General features: G+C 42.8%; 7 protein-coding genes across 7 annotated transcripts; 3 read left to right on the top strand and 4 right to left on the bottom strand.

Moving 5' to 3' along the window:
* Positions 1–64: 64 nt before the first annotated feature.
* Positions 65–1739, bottom strand: BYT42DRAFT_560645 (Cut8 six-helix bundle-domain-containing protein). The gene is made up of 5 exons (XM_051567256.1): positions 1546–1739; positions 1321–1485; positions 1004–1236; positions 773–893; positions 65–694 (listed from the first exon to the last, which is right to left on the bottom strand). The coding sequence occupies exons 1-5, from the start codon at positions 1586–1588 to the stop codon at positions 363–365; spliced, it is 894 nt and encodes a 297-aa protein (XP_051426407.1). The 5' UTR covers positions 1589–1739; the 3' UTR covers positions 65–362.
* A 2889-nt stretch (positions 1740–4628) lies between these two features.
* Positions 4629–5554, bottom strand: BYT42DRAFT_240590 (uncharacterized protein). Its single transcript, XM_051562665.1, has one exon. It carries the CDS (start codon positions 5429–5431, stop codon positions 4709–4711), a length of 723 nt encoding a protein of 240 aa, XP_051426406.1. The 5' UTR covers positions 5432–5554; the 3' UTR covers positions 4629–4708.
* A 1206-nt stretch (positions 5555–6760) lies between these two features.
* On the top strand, positions 6761–9806 carry BYT42DRAFT_543867 (E1-like protein-activating enzyme Gsa7p/Apg7p; the record flags this gene model as incomplete). The annotated part of the gene is made up of 11 exons (XM_051565723.1): positions 6761–6993; positions 7084–7189; positions 7281–7472; positions 7882–8086; positions 8164–8257; positions 8376–8520; positions 8636–8794; positions 8882–9181; positions 9239–9354; positions 9420–9570; positions 9645–9806. 11 exons carry the CDS (start codon positions 6761–6763, stop codon positions 9804–9806), a joined length of 1863 nt encoding a protein of 620 aa, XP_051426405.1.
* Positions 9807–9920: 114 nt separating this feature from the next.
* Positions 9921–10720, top strand: BYT42DRAFT_560630 (uncharacterized protein). The gene is made up of 2 exons (XM_051567255.1): positions 9921–10390; positions 10542–10720. The coding sequence occupies exon 1, from the start codon at positions 10106–10108 to the stop codon at positions 10328–10330; it is 225 nt and encodes a 74-aa protein (XP_051426404.1). The 5' UTR covers positions 9921–10105; the 3' UTR covers positions 10331–10390; positions 10542–10720.
* On the top strand, positions 10552–11415 carry BYT42DRAFT_240578 (uncharacterized protein). The gene is made up of 4 exons (XM_051562664.1): positions 10552–10720; positions 10805–10954; positions 11021–11298; positions 11376–11415. Exons 2-3 carry the CDS (start codon positions 10846–10848, stop codon positions 11251–11253), a joined length of 342 nt encoding a protein of 113 aa, XP_051426403.1. The 5' UTR covers positions 10552–10720; positions 10805–10845; the 3' UTR covers positions 11254–11298; positions 11376–11415.
* Positions 11416–12051: 636 nt separating this feature from the next.
* On the bottom strand, positions 12052–15640 carry BYT42DRAFT_560623 (Spb1 C-terminal domain-containing protein). Its single transcript, XM_051567254.1, has 9 exons — positions 15557–15640; positions 15352–15496; positions 15228–15274; positions 15033–15150; positions 14858–14973; positions 14378–14777; positions 13925–14312; positions 12777–13844; positions 12052–12678 (listed from the first exon to the last, which is right to left on the bottom strand). The coding sequence occupies exons 1-9, from the start codon at positions 15588–15590 to the stop codon at positions 12394–12396; spliced, it is 2601 nt and encodes an 866-aa protein (XP_051426402.1). The 5' UTR covers positions 15591–15640; the 3' UTR covers positions 12052–12393.
* Positions 15641–18520: 2880 nt separating this feature from the next.
* BYT42DRAFT_560617 (P-loop containing nucleoside triphosphate hydrolase protein) lies at positions 18521–21379 on the bottom strand. The gene has a single exon (XM_051567253.1). It carries the CDS (start codon positions 21325–21327, stop codon positions 18643–18645), a length of 2685 nt encoding a protein of 894 aa, XP_051426401.1. The 5' UTR covers positions 21328–21379; the 3' UTR covers positions 18521–18642.
* Between the last annotated feature and the right edge of the window lie 3 nt (positions 21380–21382).

The raw sequence follows: 21382 nt of genomic DNA, 5'->3' as shown, positions 1-21382 counted from the left end.
TTTACCAAATTAAAAAAAAAAAAAAAAAAAAAAAAAAAAAGAGCCGGACTTTGTTAGCCATCATGGTTAAGCCACATCGAGTCTTGGCATTGACCTCTTTCTCCTTTGATCCGAGCCGTTTTCCCGGTCATTATGACTCTTAAAGTCTTGTAAAAAAGGAGGAGGATGACAGACACTTTATTCGGAATTGTATGCTTGATGGATGAAACTGACCAAATAAGAAGGAAGGGAAGTAAAAGAGGCAAATGAGGGGGAATCAGACTGGATAAAGAAGGGACAAGAGAAGTCATAAAACAGGAAGATTAAGGAAGAATAATTGAAAAAAAAGGATGGTTGGTTGGATCTTTGATTTGAGAATCTAATTATCTTCGCACATCGGCATAGCCCACAACCGGTGACGATGGATTGAAACGTGTGATGTCCGTTTCCAATGCGGGATGATAACACACCGAAACATCGCAAGGTCGATCGATGGTGGTGGGCGCGTTTAATAATTTATTGGTGAATTCGTGAACAGCTTCGGTGAACGCGCCATCGGTGATATGATTATGCAGTGCGAGATTCTTGGCCCATGTACTGATCGTCTGCGAACTGAACGTTTCACCTTCTCGCAACTTGAGCGATGTCGTCTTGACGGCTTTGATCCAGAATGCATTCAAGTTTGTATACAATTCTTGTCGTGCCAAGTTTTTATCTGATAAAGAGGGTGGGGGAAGAGCAACCAATGTCAGTTGTCAAATGATGTATCATGCTGTGAGGAAGTTTCACTTACCTTGGTTATCCCATGTAGGCAATCGATGCGCCACCGAGGCGGCTAAATCAAGGAATGAAAAGCAGGTGGTCGGGAATACGGCGGCTGAAGTAAAATGGTTTGCATATTGTGTGACGGTATCCTATGATCCAAAAGATAAATAAAAAAAATAATACATTAGGAATTTTAGTATAGCCAGCGGGTTGACGTAACATCGAAACCCGTTTTTTTTTTTTTTTTCGTTCTCCTTACAATGAGTTCCATTAATGGTTCTCGGACTCGGGAAAACGTGTAGTCATCTCGTCCAGGACCATGGCGGTTGTAGGGAAAACTGTCTGCAAGACGTTCTTCCATGTCGTTGATGACGGTCATGGCCGAAGGAATGGTAGGAGCGGGAATATAAGTCATGATATCGTCACGCACTTCGGGATGGGCATTTAGTACGGAATGTATGATATTCACAAGCTTGGTTTTGTCGAGAGTAGCTGTAAAAAAAGAGAAAGTCAACAAATATATGAGTTTATGGGCGGATACAATAGTGTGTATGTTTTTTGTGTTTGTTACGTTACCTAACATGGCTGCGGTGGTGGATCGTTTCTTTGCTTCCGACTTGTGTCGTTTGATATCGTTGATTCGAAGACGATGCTGATGTTTTTCAACAAATAATCTCGCAACACTTCCAGCTGGTTGCGCATCGGCCATTTCTTCATCTTCTGAAAAACGCCGTTTTCGACCTACACATCAGACACATTAGTAACGGGGTACTTTTTAATAAAATTCCCTAGCATAGGTACCTAATGAGGTGTCTTTTTGGAGATTGTTATAAATAGTGGTCATGGATGGAAGGAATGCTCACTTGCGGAAATTGGGGGGAAAAAAGAAGGAAGGATATCAGGTCAAGAGAAAAAGAATGGGAAAGCGAATTTGGTCGTCTCAAGCCACTCCGAACCTGTAAGTCGTTCAAGTCGGGGACAACGATTCGTCAGCGACAGAAAAAGTCACGCTGACTGGTCCTGAGGAGCTGCATTTGAAATTTACATCCAATGAATTTGTCTGCATTTCAAGCACCTCTGGAATATGATAGGTTCTTTGCACCAATAAATCACGTTGATCCTTTCGGGTCTATCGGTCCCTCTCTATAACCACTAGAGTCAATGTCAGTCATATCATCATTATTCGATAACGATGCGCGATGTACAGCCGCGCACCCGTTTCATGCATAATTTTTCATTGAGAAATAAACATTTCTTTTTCTGGTTTGAGCCCCCCCACCCTATTGCTCCATTTTTCTATCTATTCTATAGAATGGAGATCACCCATGCTGTTTCATTATGGCGTCTAAGCAATGATTCATTTTTTATTTAAAGACGTCAAATGAGGCGGCAAAGACTACAAGGTAAAAATCATATGCGCATGGTAATCTCCTGAAAAGCTGCTTTCTTCTTCATTGTTGTGGGGTTTTATAATGGATTTACAATACTGGGTTTAGTGAAGGAGACCAACTTGCAGCCAAGGGCGGTTATTTTTTCTTTTTTTTTTCGCTTTTTCCAAACTTGACTGTCTTTTTTTGCGCATCTTGCTTTGCAAAATATTAGGGATAGGTGCGTTCTAGTATCATACATGTGCATGATGAAAGAAACCTTGGTGGCTCCCAGTTCGGTGTTAATAGAGTAAGACAAATGAGTTAAAAACTTACATGAATAATTTAATAAAACATTGGGAATTCATATTACATGTGAGATTGGTTTCATTTTTTCATAGCTTCCAAAAGTACGCGATTGATTTGAACCTGTTTGAACGTTGATGCACTCTTGTAATAGCATATCCCCGGATCCTCAAGTCGAGTAGAACTCCAAATTGGATGATCACATTTTTGTTGATCCACAGCTAGTGTGTCACCAACATTGAAATGAAAAAGTATTGTAACTTGATGTTGCTCTCAAAATTCTTTCTTATTGTCAGCCTTTTTCACAGGATATGGCTAGTGTCACTTTCAGATGATTTGGTAATGTAGGGGAAAAAAATCAAAAAAGCCTGTGATCATTGGCGACCGGCGACCCCAAAAGTCGATTTTCTGTTGAAGGTCCATATTGGGCAAGGAGTCGTTGTTTATTCCGAGAGAATGCGGTTCTCACTGTTGGGTGGGGAATATTCCCATGGAGGTGGAGAAATCCAAATAGTACTTTCCTTTTAGGTACGATTGGCCGCCCCTGTCAATCAAGTCCAAATTTTTTTGTTGTTTTCAACATTGTACTTGTTCAGGCACATGATGTTTTTTTTTTGGATCGTTTGTAACCCATGTGAACTTTTTACGGATTCATTTCTCATCGTCGTAGTGTTGATAGTAATCCATCGATAGCCACATCTTATCAGAAACAATTGAACTCGCCATGGCAAAGAACGAGAACAGACCCGAAAGGAACTTTCGGAGTTATTCTCACGCTTCATAAGGCGGATGACAAGGCGGAAAATCAATTACTCATTTGGTCGCGAACATCCCGATACAAAAGCGCCAAGTCCCCTTTTAAAGCAAAGCGTCTTTTTTGTTTTTCTGACTTTATTATTTGAACATCCTAGTCTCCAAGAAAAAACGCCTAACGTATGATTTAATTTCAATTGATGTAGTTGTTTTCCTAAGCATTGGAAATCACGTCATTCATATTCATTGAGTTTTACAGAAAAGATCATATCGCGGGAATCAAAAGATCAGTAAGATAGGTAAATTTACCATAGTGATAGTAATAACTCCATTGTTTCATAAAAATAAAAAAGGAACGTCAGGTCAGGTCAGGTCAGGTCAATGATATGGATCGTAATCGGTAATCAGTAGAAAAAAAAAAAAAAAAAAAAAAAAAAAAAGCCCGGAAAATCCGCCGCCATAATAAACAATGATCGATGAGAGAAATCGGGGAAAATGGGGAACAGCGCGGTAAAAAAATTATTTTCAGCAGGCAAGGCCATAGTAGAACTATCACTGAGTTTCTTTGTTTGTTATCACTGTATCAGCTGCGGTGGGTGATGATGATGACACGCTGAGTTCATATGCACAGAAAATAAAAGAAAAGGGGGGAAAAAACGGAAGATGGCGGGTCAATCGACCAAGCTCAGATTGTGGAGAAGGAAAAAAAAATTTCGGTTCTCAACTCGTCCTTTTTTTTTTTTTTACCTCTCTGCCTAATCATGTCATCAGAATAAAAAAAGGTAATCGGACAAGTTCGGCCAAATCATTTCCACGTGCGTGACTATCTGAAACCTATTGAGCCCACCCTGAATGACGATAATGAAATATAGCGAATCAAGAAGGATTGCGGAGCGGTGATTCGTACTTGGTTTTTGTGCTTATCAAAGCAATAAATTTGGGGGGGGTAGGGGAAGACAAGCGGGGAAGTAAAAAAACAACGTCGTAGTTCAATAACCACGGGAAAACCTGGACACGGTCAAATAAGCATAACGACTGATTTGGTTCCGGAGATTAAAGGCCGCTTTGGAATGAAAAAAAAACAGCGGCCAACCCAGCACCAACAACCTGGACAGACTATCCACGCTCGGGAAAATCCAGAGAAAATAAAGAAAAAAATTTCTCCACAGTGCAAAGGATTTTGGAGGGGGAGGTCATGCCCAAATACGGTAACCCTTAAGAATCCCACTTGTCATTCCACTGCCAGCTTTTCACACGCACAAACGCTTCACAACTTATTTTCAATAGATAACGACGATTTTATCATATTTGGAAAGAGACGTTTCTTTTTTCATATAATTTGGATAATATGTACAAAAAGGCATATATTTAAAAAATAAAGATGAAAGAGTGAGAGGGATGGCTATTTGTTGGTTGATTCTACTATACAAGGATGCAAAAGAAAAAAAAATGTAAAGAATTAATAAGGAACAAGTGAGTGAATACATGGTTTTGTAAAATGGTTTGGGAGGAAAGGGAGGAGGGGAGAGAAAGGATTTTTAGAAGGGAAGAATTGAATGAATGGAAGGTAACGCCATAGACTGTTGTTGTTTGGTATTATCATGAAGAGGTTGTAGCGCGATGGGAGGCAGCACACGTGCTTGTGGTGGACGGTCTAAAAGATCGAGCAGACTTGGAACCGCACCAGAAGGCCGGGCAAACACGGGATCGAATTGTTTGCATTCAAGAGGAGGAAGTTTGTTTACCATCATCATTTTGGGCGACCCCATGGCGGTAACGATGCGGGGAGAAAGCGTGGGGGAAGTTTCGGGAGTGAACAGGAATTCGGATTCGGTGTCTGATAAATGGTGTTCAAAGCTACATGCGGACAAGGTCGGCGAAGGTGGAACGGATCTTGTCACGGGCGTGCGTTTGCACACTTTGAGTTGTTGCTTGCGTTCTCGCTTTCGGCTGGGTGAAGTATGAATACGAACATGACGTGTCAGTTCATCAGACCGGGAGAACCGTTTCTCGCATCCCGGGTGGGTACATTGATGCGGCTTTTCACCCGTGTGAGTACGAATGTGACGAGTTTGATGTTCCAAGCGATAAAATGATTTGGGACACATGGGACATTTGTAAGGTCGAGGAACGTTGGCCTTATCGACAGCTGCAATAGCCCGCTTTTGTTGTTGATGTGGTTGCGGTGACGGCACGGTCAGGCCCGAAGGCGATGATGATGATAGGTTAAGTAAGTTGGAAGCAGCTTGAAAAGAAGCCATCACACGTTTTAGAGATAAAAAGGGGGGAATAGATGGGTGTTTAGAAACAGAGCAAAAAGCAAGAGGTAAAAGTCAGAATATCTGAAGTAGATAAAACGTTTCCAAAATTTCGTCAAAGTCAGGGCTTTATATAATGCGAAGTTGACTTTTTTTTTTTTCTTCGTTTATGGAAAGTGGGGTTGTCGGATGTGATGTGTTGAGATAGGAAGAATAAAAAAAAAATTGGGGGGACCTGTCGGTTGAGATTGGAGTGTCAAAATCGGCCACCGAGCATGGATCGCGCTTACAATGGCCAAAATAAATCAATAAAATAAAAAAATAAAAAAAAAGTTTTCCTTCTCCTCCTCCACCCCCGAAAGATGATGGCTTGATAACCACAAAAGGAAGTCGTGTAAAGTTCAGGCCTTGCTTAATGTTCACACGCCTGGTGGCTCCCCACAAAAGAGAAAAAAAAATGATGCAAGCGGAGATTTGTGCTATCGCCTTGACAATCCAACTTCAGCTGGACCCCCCTTATCGGTGCATATCAACCGAGTGTTTTTCTTTTTTCCCCTTTTCCTTCCTTCCCCTCAAACCCCCCAAAACCCACTATCCCCAGCTCCCCCCATTTCTTTGTAAACACTATCTTCGTTTTGTGATGTCCATGTGCGGGGAAAACTTTCTCTCGTCTCGATCAAATCCTACTTTAGGTAATCCCACTTATTTGTCATTTCATATTTTTTTTGAGCTCTTTATTGGGCCCTTGTCGAGTTACTTTCAATGCTTTTGTTGTCTATAATTCTTGTCCCGCATTTCCATTATATCACGCAATATCCAAACATCATACCATCATGGAAAAAATTACGCTTTCCCGCCCACATTTCATCGAACCATTCTAATCAATCGATCAGGATGTCTAGTTTTTTTTTTGTTTTCTTTTTTCTTTTTTCTCTTTACTCACTTTCAACTATCATCGTTCCTTTTACCATGTGAAAATTCTGAAATCCACCTCCAAATGTCCGTGCTTTGTAGTCCCTAATTACACACAAAATTAAAAACCCAGCAACACATGTGAAAGCATTATTTCCTTTATTTCGAAAGGGAACATTTTAAACAAAAAAAGACTCATAATTTCTACCCGCCAACAGAATTTCAAATTCCGGTTATCAGAACTATCCGGAACTCTCCAATCCTCCCGTATTGGGCTTTTTTTTTTTCGATGTCCTTTGCTCATGCACACATGCACATGTGAGATCCAGACACAGTCACACTTCCGGCATCACACATTCACACACAGGCATTGTCCCCTTTCCGTGACCACACTGAGCAGTTTCCTCATTCCACGTATTCATGACGCATCCTGTTTTGCAATTCTCGCCATTCTCATCCGCGGTGGATGCTGCCTTCTGGCAAGCGCTGGCTCAAAGAAAACTTGAAGTGCTCAAACTTTCCAATGCCGTCCAGACTGTGCATAGTTATTATCAGACGGGACAAACTATCGGTGATACCAAAGGTCAGCTCATTCCTATGCCGACTCGTCTGTGTGTGCCAGCTCATGGTCTGGAGGTGGAAACCCGAAACAAGTAAAAAAAATAAAAAGGCCTCAAAAAAAGCGCCGCTTGGGTCTCTATCCTATAATCAATAGTAACAGTGTATAATTCTTTTTTACAAAGACCGCTAGGATCACTCTCGGTCACTGGCACACTCTACAATGCCAATACTTTTGAAGAGTTTCAAACCATGGACAAAAATACATTTTTTCAGGACAAAGCCAATAAGGTAAGCCAGTTCCTTCTGAGCTGTAACAAAGCCTAGGTAATCAAGGAATGTGAATGGCTGACGAACCAAGCGGAACTTTGGTTCACTATAGATTTGGGATGCGATTAGGCACAGTGATCATGTGGAAGAGGCGCTTGGTCAGTTTGCCTTGATAACGTTTGCCGATCTGAAAAAGTACAAATTCTACTATTGGTTTGCATTTCCAGCGTTGATGCCTCAACCGGAACCATGGATCATGAAACAACCTATGCAACCCATTAACACCATATTTACGCAAGATCAGGTACTGATCTATGGCCGAAATGAGACATTTGGGAAATGACATTGAAACTTTTTTTTTGCTTATTTCTGGTGGTGGATTTTTCACATTCAGCTACTAAATCTCGGTCGAAAATACGCTTCTTTCCGAGAAAATCATGACGGCCGCTATTTTTTGGTTCGCCGACGAAATAGCAACGTTTGCCTAGCACCCCTGAAAGAATGGGATGATTTTTTCAACAAACAAGACGAGGTCAGTACGACATTGCAAACAATGATCATGAAATCGATAACATTTGTGAAAAAAGAAATCATAAACCTCATGGACTTGCACTCCCCCCCCCCGGAAGAAAAAAAAAATGAAAAAAGTCACCGGGAAAAATCAAGACCGATCGCAAATGATCTAATGGCTGATTTTTTTTCATTATTTTTAGATTATAGTGGGGTTTGCTGATCCTTCGAATGTGGACGTGCCAGGCTGGCCATTACGAAATTTGCTTGCATTAGTGCATACACGCTGGGGCCTTGGTGAGATCAAAGTCTTGTGTTACCGTGAAACGCCAGGCAAGCCGGACACGGTTGATTTATCGCGTATCCTTGTGGCCGAATTGCCCATCGCGTCACACTATACTCAACATGGTTAGTCATTTTGACGTAAATCCAACCTCATGGTGGCCTTGGGATTTTCATAATATCTTTTTTTTTTTCGGCACTAGACAATGGCGTCAAAGCCGTAGGCTGGGAGAGAAATCCCAAAGGAAAATTGGGGCCACGCATGGCTGATCTAGGCCCATTGATGGATCCTATACGGTAATTGTTTAAATCCTTCATTTGGCAACCAAACAAATACCAAAAAATGAATTCTCCCCCCTCCCTCCCCCACAAGAAAGGAAAAAAATCAATGACGCGTTCTCTTTATCCTCTCTAGCCTGGCAGATACCGCAGTGGATCTTAATCTCAAGTTGATGCGATGGCGGCTGATGCCGGATTTGGATTTGGACAAGATTAAAAACAACAAATGTTTGCTTCTTGGCGCTGGTACTTTAGGATGTTACGTAGCACGATGTTTGCTCGTAAGTTTCTATGCTTTTTGTTCCTGCATCGCCGGCCATGGTCGGCATGACCAGTATTGGAAGGCAGATAAGGAAAAAAAAAGATGATGCTAAAAAAACAAGCATTCAATGATAGGGCTGGGGTATACGTCACATCACCTTTGTCGATAATGGTCTGGTCTCCTTCTCCAATCCGGTTCGACAACCTCTCTATACCTATGAAGATTGTCTCAACGGAGGCATGGTCAAAGCCAAAGCCGCCGCAGAGAATTTAAAACGTGTTCAACCTTCCCTGGTAAAATTTAGTGACTTTAGTCGTTATCCCACTCTGGGCCATTTTCGCGTCAACTAATATGAAAATGTTGTCAATTATCTCTCACAGAATACCGTGGGCTATAATCTGTCCATCCCCATGCCAGGTCACACAGTATCATCCGATGAACAACTTATTCAAGATATTGAAACCTTAACCGGCTTGATCGAGAGCCACGATACCGTGTTTTTATTGACCGACAGCCGTGAAAGCCGATGGTTTCCGACCATGCTCGCAGCCAAATTCAACAAAATGGTCATTAACGCGGCTCTGGGTTTCGATACTTACCTCGTTATGCGCCATGGATCACGGGCTTCCCAGAGTTCCCTTGGATGTTATTTCTGCAACGACATTGTTGCACCCACCGATGTTAGTTGAAGCCGATTGGCCCCCCTGCCCACCCGAGAAACTCACTTTTGGTAATAGTCTTTAACTGATCGTACCCTCGATCAACAATGCACCGTAACAAGACCAGGCTTGGCGGCCATTGCCGGAGCGCTAGCTACAGAGCTGATGGTCTCACTTTTGCAACATTCGGATGGGTAAAAAGAAACGCGCCCCTGTTTATAAACTCTGTAGCTCGTATCGCTGAATTTTTTTTAATTAGAATCAATGCAGCCGCTGATACAGCCAGTCAATCTGATGGAGGGTCCATTCTTGGTCTAGTTCCTCATCAGATACGCGGATTTCTAGGTCAATTTAGTAATCTCCTGATTGTTGGTCAAGCCTATGAACGCTGTACGGCGTGCTCGGACAAGGTAGATTGGGGATGGCAACGATCAAATATCTTGTGTAAATCAATAAGTTGACTCACAAAGAAATTTGAATTAAGGTTACCGATGCCTACACCAGTAATCCATTAGAGTTTATGAAACGTGTCCTGGATAATCCACTCTATTTGGAAGAGCTGACCGGCCTGTTACAGCTCAAGGCGGAAAGTGAAGCGTTACTGCTGGAAGATAATTGGGCAGAATCCGGGGATGAAGATTACTAGCCATTTTTGTCACATGATCACGTATTCGTCACGGATCAAGCCGGTTTGCCCAGCCCTGGAAAATAAATAAAAATAAATAAAAAAACCCGCAGATAAGAGTGGCAAAAAGTTAAACAGCCATGGTGGGATCGGAAAATGAAAGGTCAGAAACTCTCAAAATGGAAATAGTCAAGTTTCACGACCAAATCCATCCCCGCATCGGAAAAACACGTTACGGGGTTTCGCTGGCGATCTTGTCTCCATTTTTTCTTCCTCTCCCCCCAGAATTTTTCAACCCCTGAAAAGCTATTTTCTTTGAAATGGTAACACCAGCAACGCGGATACTTAATTTTACAAAGCGGTTCTCCGCCCCGGTGACGGATAGCTACAATTGTGTCTTAAAAAGCTACTTTGGTCCCAAATGGGGAATTGTACTCCCCTCAAGCGGTATTCCTGACATGTTTTTCTCCATGGTTTTGTATGTTTTTTCTTTTAAGAGCAAAAAGATAATGAAAAACACTATTCTTCCCAAATCTCCCACTTGATGCCATTGAACCTATCAATTTCCATCGATTTCCTTTCCTCCCTGCGGGAAGCGGCTTTAAGTACTGTACAAACATTTACCAGTTGTTTATTTTCCATATCAAGAGTATATTTGACAAAAAAAAAATCCCCACTTCCCCGCCACTGGCTTGAAAAAAAAAATCACCTCATTTATCTTCCAAAAAAAGCAACTAAGGCTAATGAACCAAACAGGAATGATCGCTCAAAGCAAAAAATCATGGACCTATTACTGTGTAGCTTGATGCACAAACGTGTTGCCTTTTTTTTTCCGGCAAGATATGCTTACCGATCCTGCTAATCGATACCCAATGATATGGCAACACAGAGCAAAAATTTTTCATTGTTTTTGATTCGTTCCCCCCACAAGCAAAGTGAGTCCGCATACATTTACCAAAAAAAAAAGAAAAGATATGATATGTTAATTACTGCGTGCGAGTTTACTGATTTCCATGAAGGTTTACATATCGAATCGTAAGATAATTTTTTAGGCTTAGTCATGGAGATACTAAAGTGTGAGAAAAATGCTGATGTCAAATATAAACTGTATGAAAGCAAGGAAACGGCGGAATTTAGAAAGCATCCTGCACACCATCGATGGGACGAACGTGTGTTTAGGACCCACGATGACTGGTTTGAAGCAAATACCTCATCTTCTTTATTTTATTCTCTAGAGAAAGACAATGGTATAAGAGAACATTCGAACACCTACTACAGCATATGCACTGAACCATTTACCAAGAACCGGGTTTTTTCTTCAAGAACAAACTTTGTTTTAGTCTTTCAGAGTTTGAATCTGTTAATGAAAAAAAGCTCAGCGAACAATTCACACACTCTTCCCTGTAGGCTTTTTTTTTTAATACGGCAAGTCGACTATGAGATGAAAGGGTTTTGTAGCAACTTCTAGTATTATCGCTTGTACAATATGTAAAACTGGTCTCCCACAGTAAAAATTTCTGATTCATCTGATATTTAGAAACAATGGCCCGCTGCATCGAACGCGAATCTACTGTACCATATACGTTCTACTTTCCTAAAGTGCTGACCTATTTTGAGGGTCCGTAGTAAGAAATACTGCCAAGAACGATTTATTAAATCATTGGACATCTTGTCATTAGAAATATATGATGATGAAAAAAGGTATTTATTGACGTTCACAATGTCAGTATTTCGTCAAGTCCTGCCATTAGTGGCAAAACTATTTTAGAACGCATAATTCTGTGGAGTTGTACAAAGAGTTTCTTTTTTTTTGCAGATGGATAGCAAAAAAGCCTCTTATTGGCCCAGGAGATCGCTATCAACGTATCTTCAAAAAACGCTGGATTTGCCTCCACCAGCATCATACGATGCATGAATTTGAAATAGTTTGCCACATACGACAGGGTATCTCTGCTGCCACTCTCACTGTCTAAAAAATACCTAATGTTTATTCTATATCACCGTCTATGGTTGGGGATACATGACTCTTCATGGAAGTGTAGAGATCTCACAGTAAGACATTTTGGAAATTATATGTGAAACCGTGTTCGGGACGAAGGAGAGAGAAGCCTATTTTCTTCCAGCGATAATATGCAAAAACGGGACAGTGACAGACACTCTATTTCTTCCATGCGTTCCGTAATTACATCGCGAGTTTTTTTGTTCTTTCGCTTCTATCCGGTCCCTGTCCTCCACCCCCAAATCCAGTTTTAGAAGGTGGAACAAAAACATGGTTCTATCTCCATGCATCTATCTGTCAGTGCCACCCCCACAAACAAGTAACGCACATGGAAAAAAAAAAAAAAACTCAAGTTGCATTTTAATTATTCATCTTGGACGTTTGTGTTGCAACGATAAAAAACGGATACCGTTTTGCTTGTTCTGGAAATGACTAAAAGTTGATCTACTTTGCGATAAAGAAATTATAGTAGATTTAACTTCTAGGATAGACGATGATAAAAAAATTTTCATTGTTGGGTTTCTCTTTTTTTCTTCTCTAAAATAACATGTACAGAAATGAAAAATGCTAAATGATGGGGTAGTGAGTTTCTTTTAGTGATTTCTTTTTTTACTTGCGACCTTTCTTCTTTTGTGCTTTTCGTTTCATGGCACGCATTTCTTTCTTCATTCTAGGATCGACCATCTTATAACGACCCTTGACACCGCTGGGTCGGCCCTTGACACCACGATTAGCGCCCTTGGCCACCACCAGTTGAACTTCCTTCTTGGGTTTCGCCTTGGCGGATCTCGCCAGCAGCTTATTAATGGAATTGACTTTTTCCTTTTCGGACATATCCGGGTTATCGGCAATATCAGTGGCTTTCTTCTGCGCCTTCTGCATACGTTTCATAGCCTATCACAGACACCAGATGGTCATCACGTAAGTACCACAAAAAATTATGCATACCGTCGCACACACAAACACACAAAAAAAAAGACCCCTATTTTTACCTTGTACTTCTTTCTTGCTTTGGCTTCCGCGATCTTCTTGATAGGTCGTGCATCCAATGCCTTTAATTTCTCTCTCAACGCCTGAACCGCTTCCTTGGTCACCGGAAGATTCGGTTTGTTGTGTTTCTTTTCGTCATCAAGGAACCATACAGGCAAGCCGTCCTTATCTCGGAACGCTTCGCGCGTGAAACCTTCATCAATCAAATCCGTCTTGGTCTTTTCCTTGTTCACCAACTGTCGTGCAAGCGTCACCATCTCGGGCGTGATAAGACCCGTTTCCTGAGCCTTCTTCATCGCCTTTGAGTTCTCGTCTTCATCGCCTTCCCACATTTCATCATCCGAAGGAATCACATCTTCCGAAGGTATAATTTCAAAGTCGCTATCTTCTTCTTCTTCTTCTTCCAAATCATCTTCAGCCTTACGCTTGCGAGAATCAGTCTTCACGTCCTCGTCTTCTGATGCTTCTTCTTCTTCCTCTTCGTCTTCCTCTTCGTCCTCTTCGAGGTCAATTCCCTTGAACACATCCTGATCAAAGAACATCGAAGCTGCTTTGGTAAGACCGGAGCTGGTGCGTTGCGATAACTCGGCTTTGCGACCAAGATCCGTCAGTAAAGAGTTGCCCGATTTCTTCTTGGAACCCAGAATGGAGCGCACAGGCATCTCGTCATCATCGGAAATATCAGAGTCTTCTTCCATATCTTCATCCTCCGAAGCTTCATCCGAATCGCTGTCCGAATCGCTGTCAGAGTCACTTTCACCATCCATTTTCTTGCTCTTTTTGTCATCGAATCCACTCCATTCATCTTCTTCATCACGCGCTTGCTTGGCTCGGAACTTGGCATTCTTTTCAGCCTTTCTCGCTACATAACGGTCGTAATCCGCATCCAACTGATCTTCCAATTCTTGGTCATAATCACTGTCTTGGTCCATGCCTTCGTGCAATTCGGCATCCATCTCAGCAATGCGGCCTTTCATCAAATTCTTTGAGACATGGATATCATCATCATGTTCCTCATCAGCCAGTTCATCGGCCATGGACATGTCACCCTCTTGCAATGCTTTCAGGGACTGTAGACAAAGAAAAACAAATACATTAGCGTCCCGCCGCTCCTTTTTTTCCCTTTTTTATGAAGGACCATGTAACTTACCGCGTCTTGGTTAATCTTTTTGATATTGAACAAAGCCTCGCCGTCGGCGCCGGCTTGATCGAGACCAATGTCACTGGGAACGGTCATGTTCAATTGCATGCGTTGAATCAGTTTCATCTTCTTCTCGTTCGCTTTGCGCTTCTCACGCTTTCGCTTGGCGGCTTCTTCTTTTGTCAAATTCTCCAATTCCGCCTGTAATTTTTCATCTTCGTCCAGCGGTTCTTCCTCCACCACCACTGTCTCCTTCTTTTCCTCTTTGTCCATTTTGTACTCTTCGCGGACCCGAGTTCGCCATTTCAGCAAGGCTTTGAAATCGCTCTTGCCCAGCACCTTCAAATCCTCGCAATTGACTTTGATATCTTCGTTGGTGTAGTCCTTTCGTAATAACCTATTATCATCAGAAATTGGTTAGTCATGATTTGCACGAGAAAAAAAAAAAGAGTTAAAACATACTCTTTTGCTTCATCAGAATCAAAGACGAGTTGATTGTAGGATCCAAGCAAGGCAATGGGATCTTGGGCTTTGATGAATTCCATAACATCGTTCTTTTTGTGCAAGGTATAATTGCCATCTTCGTAACCTTCTCTCTGACGCTTCTTCTTTTCGGGTTTGAAGATATCCAACAATTTGGCCGAGGCATCTGCATCGACTTCCGAAAATACGGTTTTCGCATCCAATAATCGAGGATCGATCTTTTTGGGAGCAATGAAATCGCGACACACAACGAAAATTTCGGCAGACACGTTACGCGAGGAAGGAGGTTTGGTGGCTTCGACTTTGCGGAAAAGCTGCTGGAATACCCACAGCAATTTGTTGTAATCCTTGGATCTAAAGACCTTGGTAACAAAGGTACCTGAGAAAAAACAAAAAAAAGAGTACCGTCAGCTCCACGCAACCCAACTACATTTTCGTTTCCCTTGTGCGTTCACTTACCGCCTTTTTGCAAGAATTCGGTGGCAAGCTTCAACGATACCAATACAAGTTCGGACTGAGAGTAAGCATCCTGAGCCCATGCTGTACCAACATTGGGAGCACCATCGTGAAGCACACTAGAATAAATCATCCCGGTTATTACGCCTGCCCAATTTCTTCATTTTCTGATACATACACATCGGCTTTCCAAGTTTTCATTTCTTGACGCAAGTTCTGTCGACAACGATCGGTGGTAATATCATCTTGGAATGTAATGACATTGGGAATAGGTTTGATGGCAGCAAGATCGACACCTACACAAACGCAATCATTGGATTAAATTATCTCGCTCGTTCGACCGATTGTCGTTCAACGTTTCAACAAATCGTACCAATGACCAAGCTGGATTGCGGCATATATTTTGTAGCGACTTGTAACCTAATCAAAGACAACAAAAACAAAGTTAATTTGACTTTGCTTTCTCGATGCCAGTCGCATGTTTCTTTGACACTTACCAACCACCGGGGGCAGCACAAAGATCGATAAGTACTCGAGATTTCTCGAGGAAATTGTACTTTTTGTTCAGTTGGATCAACTTGAAAGCGGAACGGGCACGATAACCCTGCTCCTTGGCCAAGTGATAGTACTTGTCCAAACGTCCTAAACGTTCACTTGTAAGTCCATCGTACTCTTCTCATCCACCGATCTATTTCGACCTACCCTTTGACGACTTTTTATCTCTGCCTTTGCCCATGATCTAAAAATCGAATCGCTGGAACCTGTCGGGGAAAAGAGAGGAAAAAAAAAACTCTTTTTTTTGATATTTCGAAGGGGCGAAAGGCTTTTTCACAAAAATTCGAGTCACAATTTCCTAATTTAGCAACTCGTGTTTTTTTGTGGGTGGCAGACGAACTCATGCCAGAAAATGGAAACAATTGTCGCATTTCTTGGACTGATTTCGTTATGCCCAAAAAAACATTGGCATCGTATAGTCAGTCACCACTCGGTTTTGGAATGCTCAGTTTTTTAGAATATATCCGATTGAAGATTCACCTTTTGGGCTTTTGATAATTGTAGGCTGATTTTCGCAGTTATCACTCTTGAGCAGGAGTAAGCTAATCATTCAAAAAGGCGGTCATGCGTAAAATGATACGAGGCTGGAGAAAGTTAATCCCCTCACATAGCTAATCTGCCGCTTGTTGCATGACAAGCTTAAGAGAAATGGTTTCTTGGTTTCCGATATCCAATCTTCGCTTTAAAAATAAATGGTTTTACAATCAAGTTGCTGTGTTGGTTCATTTCAAATGTACCAAATGCTCATCGCGAGAGTCCCATCATCCACAAAAGGTGCAGCCTGAACATCGCTCATTTGGCCTCACCATCCTTAAAAACACCACCACCGCAGTGTTGGAAAGCTTGGTGGACCGTGTCCCTTCCTCAGCAATAACTCCCTCCCCTCTACTTCCTCTTTTTTTTATGGTTTAGCAAAATCACGCCTTAAGGAGAATAAAACACCTATACTTGTTCCGTTGATCTAATGCCGCCAATACTTTCTCATTACTCGCCGCATTTGCCGGTCCACGATTCTGTTGCTTTTGACGCCAAGAGCAGCCTCCCTCAGTGAAACAACAAGCAATAACCCACTAGACGTTAACTGAGCCAAGTGGATGTGGGATACCAGGTTAACGAATAAGCTGCGCCAGACAAACCATATGAATAAGGAGGACGGGTTTTGGGCAAGAGGAGTTAATTGGATGTCTTTATTCAATTGAGGAATCATGTACAAATAAAAAACAAAGGTCTACCCTGTTGTACATACATTTCCTAAGCAAACCATTTTTCATTTTTTCTTATATGAAGTGGCGTGTGATCGTCCACAGGACGTTAAGCCCACTTTTTATTTTTATTATTCAACCCACAAAGGGTTGGGAAAAGAATAATAAAGGCAAAAGCCTTCTTTATTTTTCATTTACCTTTGTTGCGATTAAAAAGCAAACCCACCGACATACCTTCCACAATGACCGCGCTGATGACTAGTCAGGCGCCCAAAGGGAAGAGCCGACGGGAACGAAAACAATCTTCTTCAGAGGATGGCCAATCCTATCATTAGAAGATGGTTTTCGGATTTTTCGCCATACCCCGGATGCTTTACCAAAAACCGGAGCGTTCATCATTACCAGTAACCACCAGCCTAGCAGCCCCTGATTCCGAACTGGCGCACAAAAGAAAAAAAGAGATGAGAAGAAACGCCCCCTTTTTATATCTTTTTCAAAAATCGTTCGAGGACCTTCGATTGTGACCTTGCTTTATGACCGTGAATGCACCTCATTGGCTCGATTCCCGCAACAAAACTCGCGAAATTCAGCGCCTCACTCTTCTTTCGCGTAAGCCATGCAAAGAGGGACTGCCCCATGTCATTCATGCTGCCATCAGCACCAATTGTACACTACAGTCACACTATAACCTGAACTATAGCCTATGATTGAACGCTGGTGCAACATGCCTCAAACTTTACGCACTCTCTTTTATCTTGTTGTATGCTAGAAAGTTTCCCTACCTTGGTCTACTCCTTTGTATCAATTTTGTTTCGTCTGAAACCGTAGATTCAATATTGCTATGATAATAAATGCTCAGGTATCACTCCACGAAACCAGGCTGCTATTCCCATGGTGCCGTGTTGCAATGGCAATGGAACACAGAGACCGCAATGACAAAGACATGTGAGCAAATTAACAGAATGTACTTGAGTACGTCAAAAGGTGCTCTTATGGATATGTACAATAGAAACACGCATCAGCGCAGTAACAGCACCTGTAGTTTGATTTCTTACATTCGCAAGAGGCTGTATTTCGCATAAATTAATTGACCTGCAGGACCACTGTTATCTCCTCTTGAAAAATTGAGTTCTCCTTCTCCGCTTCTTTGCACAGTGACAAGGTGGGCTGTTTTGTGTTCGATAAAAGATGCTGTCGTTTGTGCATTTGGTTCGATTGAATATTGGCAAAGCATAAAGGCACCGTTCGATTTTGCACTCACTTTCTGGAATCTTCCATTGGCATTTTTATTATACGTTGTATGCTACATCAAACTCGATTTTGCCATCACTTTTTGTGCTTCCCCGGGATGATTCCAAAACCGAGCGGCGTCCAGTCGCCACTCAATTTAGGAATGCTCGAGTAAGAAAATATTCTCGATTTAAGAATTAGTTTTCGTGGCTCCCGGGGTGATTCTTAAATCGAGTGGTGACTGTAATCGGATACCTTTTTGCACACACACTTGCACACATTTTCCTCTTTCTCTCCATACAAAGGTGGGCACGGTAATGCGTTTGTTGGAAACTACCAACATCTATGATTAGCGATAAGAATCGACTTTTTGGGGCACTTTGTGGGGTCTGTTTATGTCTTTTCCTTTATGGGCGGTTTGGAGCAGTTGTCTTCCATAAGCTTTGTAACGAGCAACTCTTCAACGGTTGATGTCTTTTTCTTAAAATTCATGTGGGATCCCAGAAACACAATTGTCCCTGCAACTGGTGTAAATGGATTATTTAACCAATGATACTAAACAAAAGTAGTTCAAAGATGACTCGTGAGCACCAGTTTGCATGATTGGCACTTTGCTGTATCAAGGCTGTTTGGATTGAGTAAATCTTGACAGAATTCTACAATGAGAGACTAGATATATGGTAGATACATGGTTTTTGTTTTATTTTTGCCAAAGAAAATTTTTACATGCAATTTTTAAATATTATACAAAGAGTGGATGAAAACTATACATTTACAAGGAGATCGTTTTTTTTTTTCAGTTTAATCCATTTCTTCCACCTGCATGTCATCTTCGTCCATTTCCTCTACTTCATAATCACTTTCGGTTTCGTGATTGCGGAGCACTTCGGCGGTACCATGCTTGCCAATATCCACGTGAGCCACTTCGCCGTTACGGACGCCGCCATCGATAATCATTCGGGCCAATGGGTTCAATAAACGTTGCTGGATCAGACGGTTCAATGGTCGTGCACCAAAGATGGGTTCATAACCTTGCTGGCCCAACCACTGTTTCGCCGCCTCGGAGACTTGAAGTTTGATCTTGCGGTCGTGGAGTCGTTGTTGAACTTCATGCAATCGGACATCGACAATATCGGTAATGTTGTTTTGCGTCAGACGGTTGAAGATGACCAATTCATCGATACGGTTGGTAAATTCCGGACTAAAGTGTTGACGTACAATTTGCAGGATTTGTTCCTTCAACATCACCATATCCATTTCTTGGGTAGTCTGTTCGGCCAAAAGATGAGCGCCCAAATTCGAGGTCATGACAATGATGGTATTGCGGAAATCGATCTTGCGGCCCTTGGAATCGTGGATAAAACCTTCATCGAGCACTTGCAACAGAACGTTGGCCACATCCTTGTGCGCTTTTTCCAGTTCGTCCAACAAGACAACGGCGTAGGGCTTGCGACGGATGGCTTCGAATAAACCGCCTTCTTCGTGGCCCACGTAACCAGGAGGAGCACCAATAAGTTTCGCCACACTGTGCTGTTCCATCAGTTCGCTCATGTCGATACGGATAAGAGCACGTTCGTCGTTGAAAAGGAATTCCGCCAACGTTTTGCAAAGGAGGGTCTTGCCGACACCGGTGGGACCGAGGAACATGAAACTGGCCAATGGTTTGTTCGGGTTCTGCAGACCGGCCTTGGACAAGCGAATGGCATCGCAAACCGCACGAATGGCCGAGTTTTGACCGACCACCTTCTTAGAGATTTCTTGTTCCATGTGAAGCAGCTTCTCACGTTCACTCTTGGCCAGGTTCTGCACGGGGATCCCGGTCCAGCGGGAAACGACTTCCATGATTTGCTCGGGACGCACCACTTCACTCAGCAACTGCGACTGGTTGGGATCGGCGGAAGCGGCGGCTTCCGACATCTTGCGTTGCTTTTCGGCCGTCACTTGCGCAATACGTTGTTCGACATCGGGGATCGCATAGTATTCGATATCCGCAGCAGTGGCGAGATCGTATCGGTTCTTGGCTTCGATGGCTTTGCGTTTTAGTTCATCCAGCTTCTGCTTCAGTTCACGGAGTTCGTCCAAACGACCTTTGTCCATGTCGTATTTCAATTTCAACGGTTTCAACTCTTCCTGCAGTCGGGCCATTTCCTCGCGCACCTGGTTTAGACGTTCCTGCGACTCCTTGTTGCTCTTTTCCTTGCTCAAGGCCATGGCTTCAATCTCCAGCTGAAAGTTCTTGCGTTCCAGGATATCAATTTCTTCAGGTTTCGAATCGAGCTGAACTCGCGTGTTGGCGGCGGCTTCATCAATCAAGTCGATTGCTTTATCGGGTAAGAAACGAGTGGTGATGTAACGATCAGATAACTGGGCTGCCGAAACCAAGGCAGCGTCGGTAATTTTGACGCCGTGATACGTTTCGTAGCGTTCCTTTAAACCACGCAAAATAGAAATGGTTGCTGGCACCGAAGGTTCGCCGACATCAACCTTTTGGAAACGTCGTTCAAAGGCCGGGTCTTTTTCAATCTGGCGGTATTCCGTCAAGGTGGTGGCGCCAATGCATCGAAGTTCGCCACGAGCCAACATGGGTTTCAGCAAGTTGGCGGCATCCATGGAACCTTCACCTTTACCGGCCCCGAGCACCGTATGGATTTCGTCGATAAACAGAATAATACCGTCTTGGGACTCTTTGACTTCCTTGAGCACGGCCTTCAATCGTTCTTCGAATTCACCGCGATATTTGGCACCGGCGATCAATGCGCCCATATCCAGTGAGAACAGTTTACACTGAAGCGTTTGGGGGACATCGCGTTCCACGATACGGCGAGCCAACCCTTCCACAATGGCAGTCTTGCCCACACCGGGTTCACCAATGAGGACGGGGTTGTTCTTTGTACGTCGAGCCAACACCCGAATGACACGTCGAATTTCGTCATCGCGACCAATGACGGGATCGAGTTTACCGGTTTCGGCCATTTGGGTCAGATCAATGGCATACTTGGAAAGCGCCTCGTAAACTTCTTCGGCATTCTTGCTGTCCACGCGTCGATTACCTCGCACTTGGGAAACCGCACTTTCGAGCGCCTTCTTGGTAATCCCGGCGTCTTTCATGGGTTGGTAGGAATTCGTATCGTCTGTAAGAGCCAAGATGACGTGGTCGATGGAAATAAAGGAATCTTTTTGGTTCTTCATATGGGTTTCGGCATTGCGCAACAACTTGGCCGCTTGAGGACTGATGGAAACTTGAGTAGGCGGTGGATCTTGAGCTGGTAAATGGACCATTTGCTTCTTGTAACCACGCTCCACCGTCGCTGGTTCGCATCCGGCTTTTTCAATGATGGATTTGAACAGTGATTGACCGTCGGTTTCGTCAAACAGCGCGCACGCAATATGAGCTGGCATAATCTGGCTGTGTCCAAACTCGCGCGCTAAACTTTCGGCTATTCCGAGAGCCTTTTCGACTTTATCTGTAAATTGCATTCCAGACATGATGGTGAATAGTTGTGTTTAGATAATTATTATGATATGTGATAAATGTATGATA

Source organism: Radiomyces spectabilis (assembly GCF_025331425.1).
Source record: "Radiomyces spectabilis strain NRRL 2753 chromosome Unknown BYT42scaffold_3, whole genome shotgun sequence".
Lineage (NCBI taxonomy): Eukaryota > Fungi > Mucoromycota > Mucoromycetes > Mucorales > Radiomycetaceae > Radiomyces > Radiomyces spectabilis.
This window is presented reverse-complemented; position numbering and strand designations above follow the sequence as displayed.

Coding starts and splice junctions, on each gene's coding strand:
- BYT42DRAFT_560645 (XM_051567256.1), bottom strand. CDS start 1,588: ATGACCACTATTTATAACAATCTCCAAAAAGACACCTCATTAG. Junction 1,486..1,545: donor CCAAAAAGACACCTCATTAG/GTACCTATGCTA, acceptor TCTGATGTGTAG/GTCGAAAACGGCGTTTTTCA. Junction 1,237..1,320: donor CACCACCGCAGCCATGTTAG/GTAACGTAACAA, acceptor CTTTTTTTACAG/CTACTCTCGACAAAACCAAG.
- BYT42DRAFT_240590 (XM_051562665.1), bottom strand. CDS start 5,431: ATGGCTTCTTTTCAAGCTGCTTCCAACTTACTTAACCTATCATCATCA.
- BYT42DRAFT_560630 (XM_051567255.1), top strand. CDS start 10,106: ATGGTAACACCAGCAACGCGGATACTTAATTTTACAAAGCGGTTCTCC.
- BYT42DRAFT_240578 (XM_051562664.1), top strand. CDS start 10,846: ATGGAGATACTAAAGTGTGAGAAAAATGCTGATGTCAAATATAAACTG. Junction 10,955..11,020: donor ACACCATCGATGGGACGAAC/GTGTGTTTAGGA, acceptor TTTATTCTCTAG/AGAAAGACAATGGTATAAGA.
- BYT42DRAFT_560623 (XM_051567254.1), bottom strand. CDS start 15,590: ATGGGCAAAGGCAGAGATAAAAAGTCGTCAAAGG. Junction 14,974..15,032: donor AAAACTTGGAAAGCCGATGT/GTATGTATCAGA, acceptor GATTTATTCTAG/TGTGCTTCACGATGGTGCTC. Junction 13,845..13,924: donor AAAAGATTAACCAAGACGCG/GTAAGTTACATG, acceptor CTTTGTCTACAG/TCCCTGAAAGCATTGCAAGA.
- BYT42DRAFT_560617 (XM_051567253.1), bottom strand. CDS start 21,327: ATGTCTGGAATGCAATTTACAGATAAAGTCGAAAAGGCTCTCGGAATA.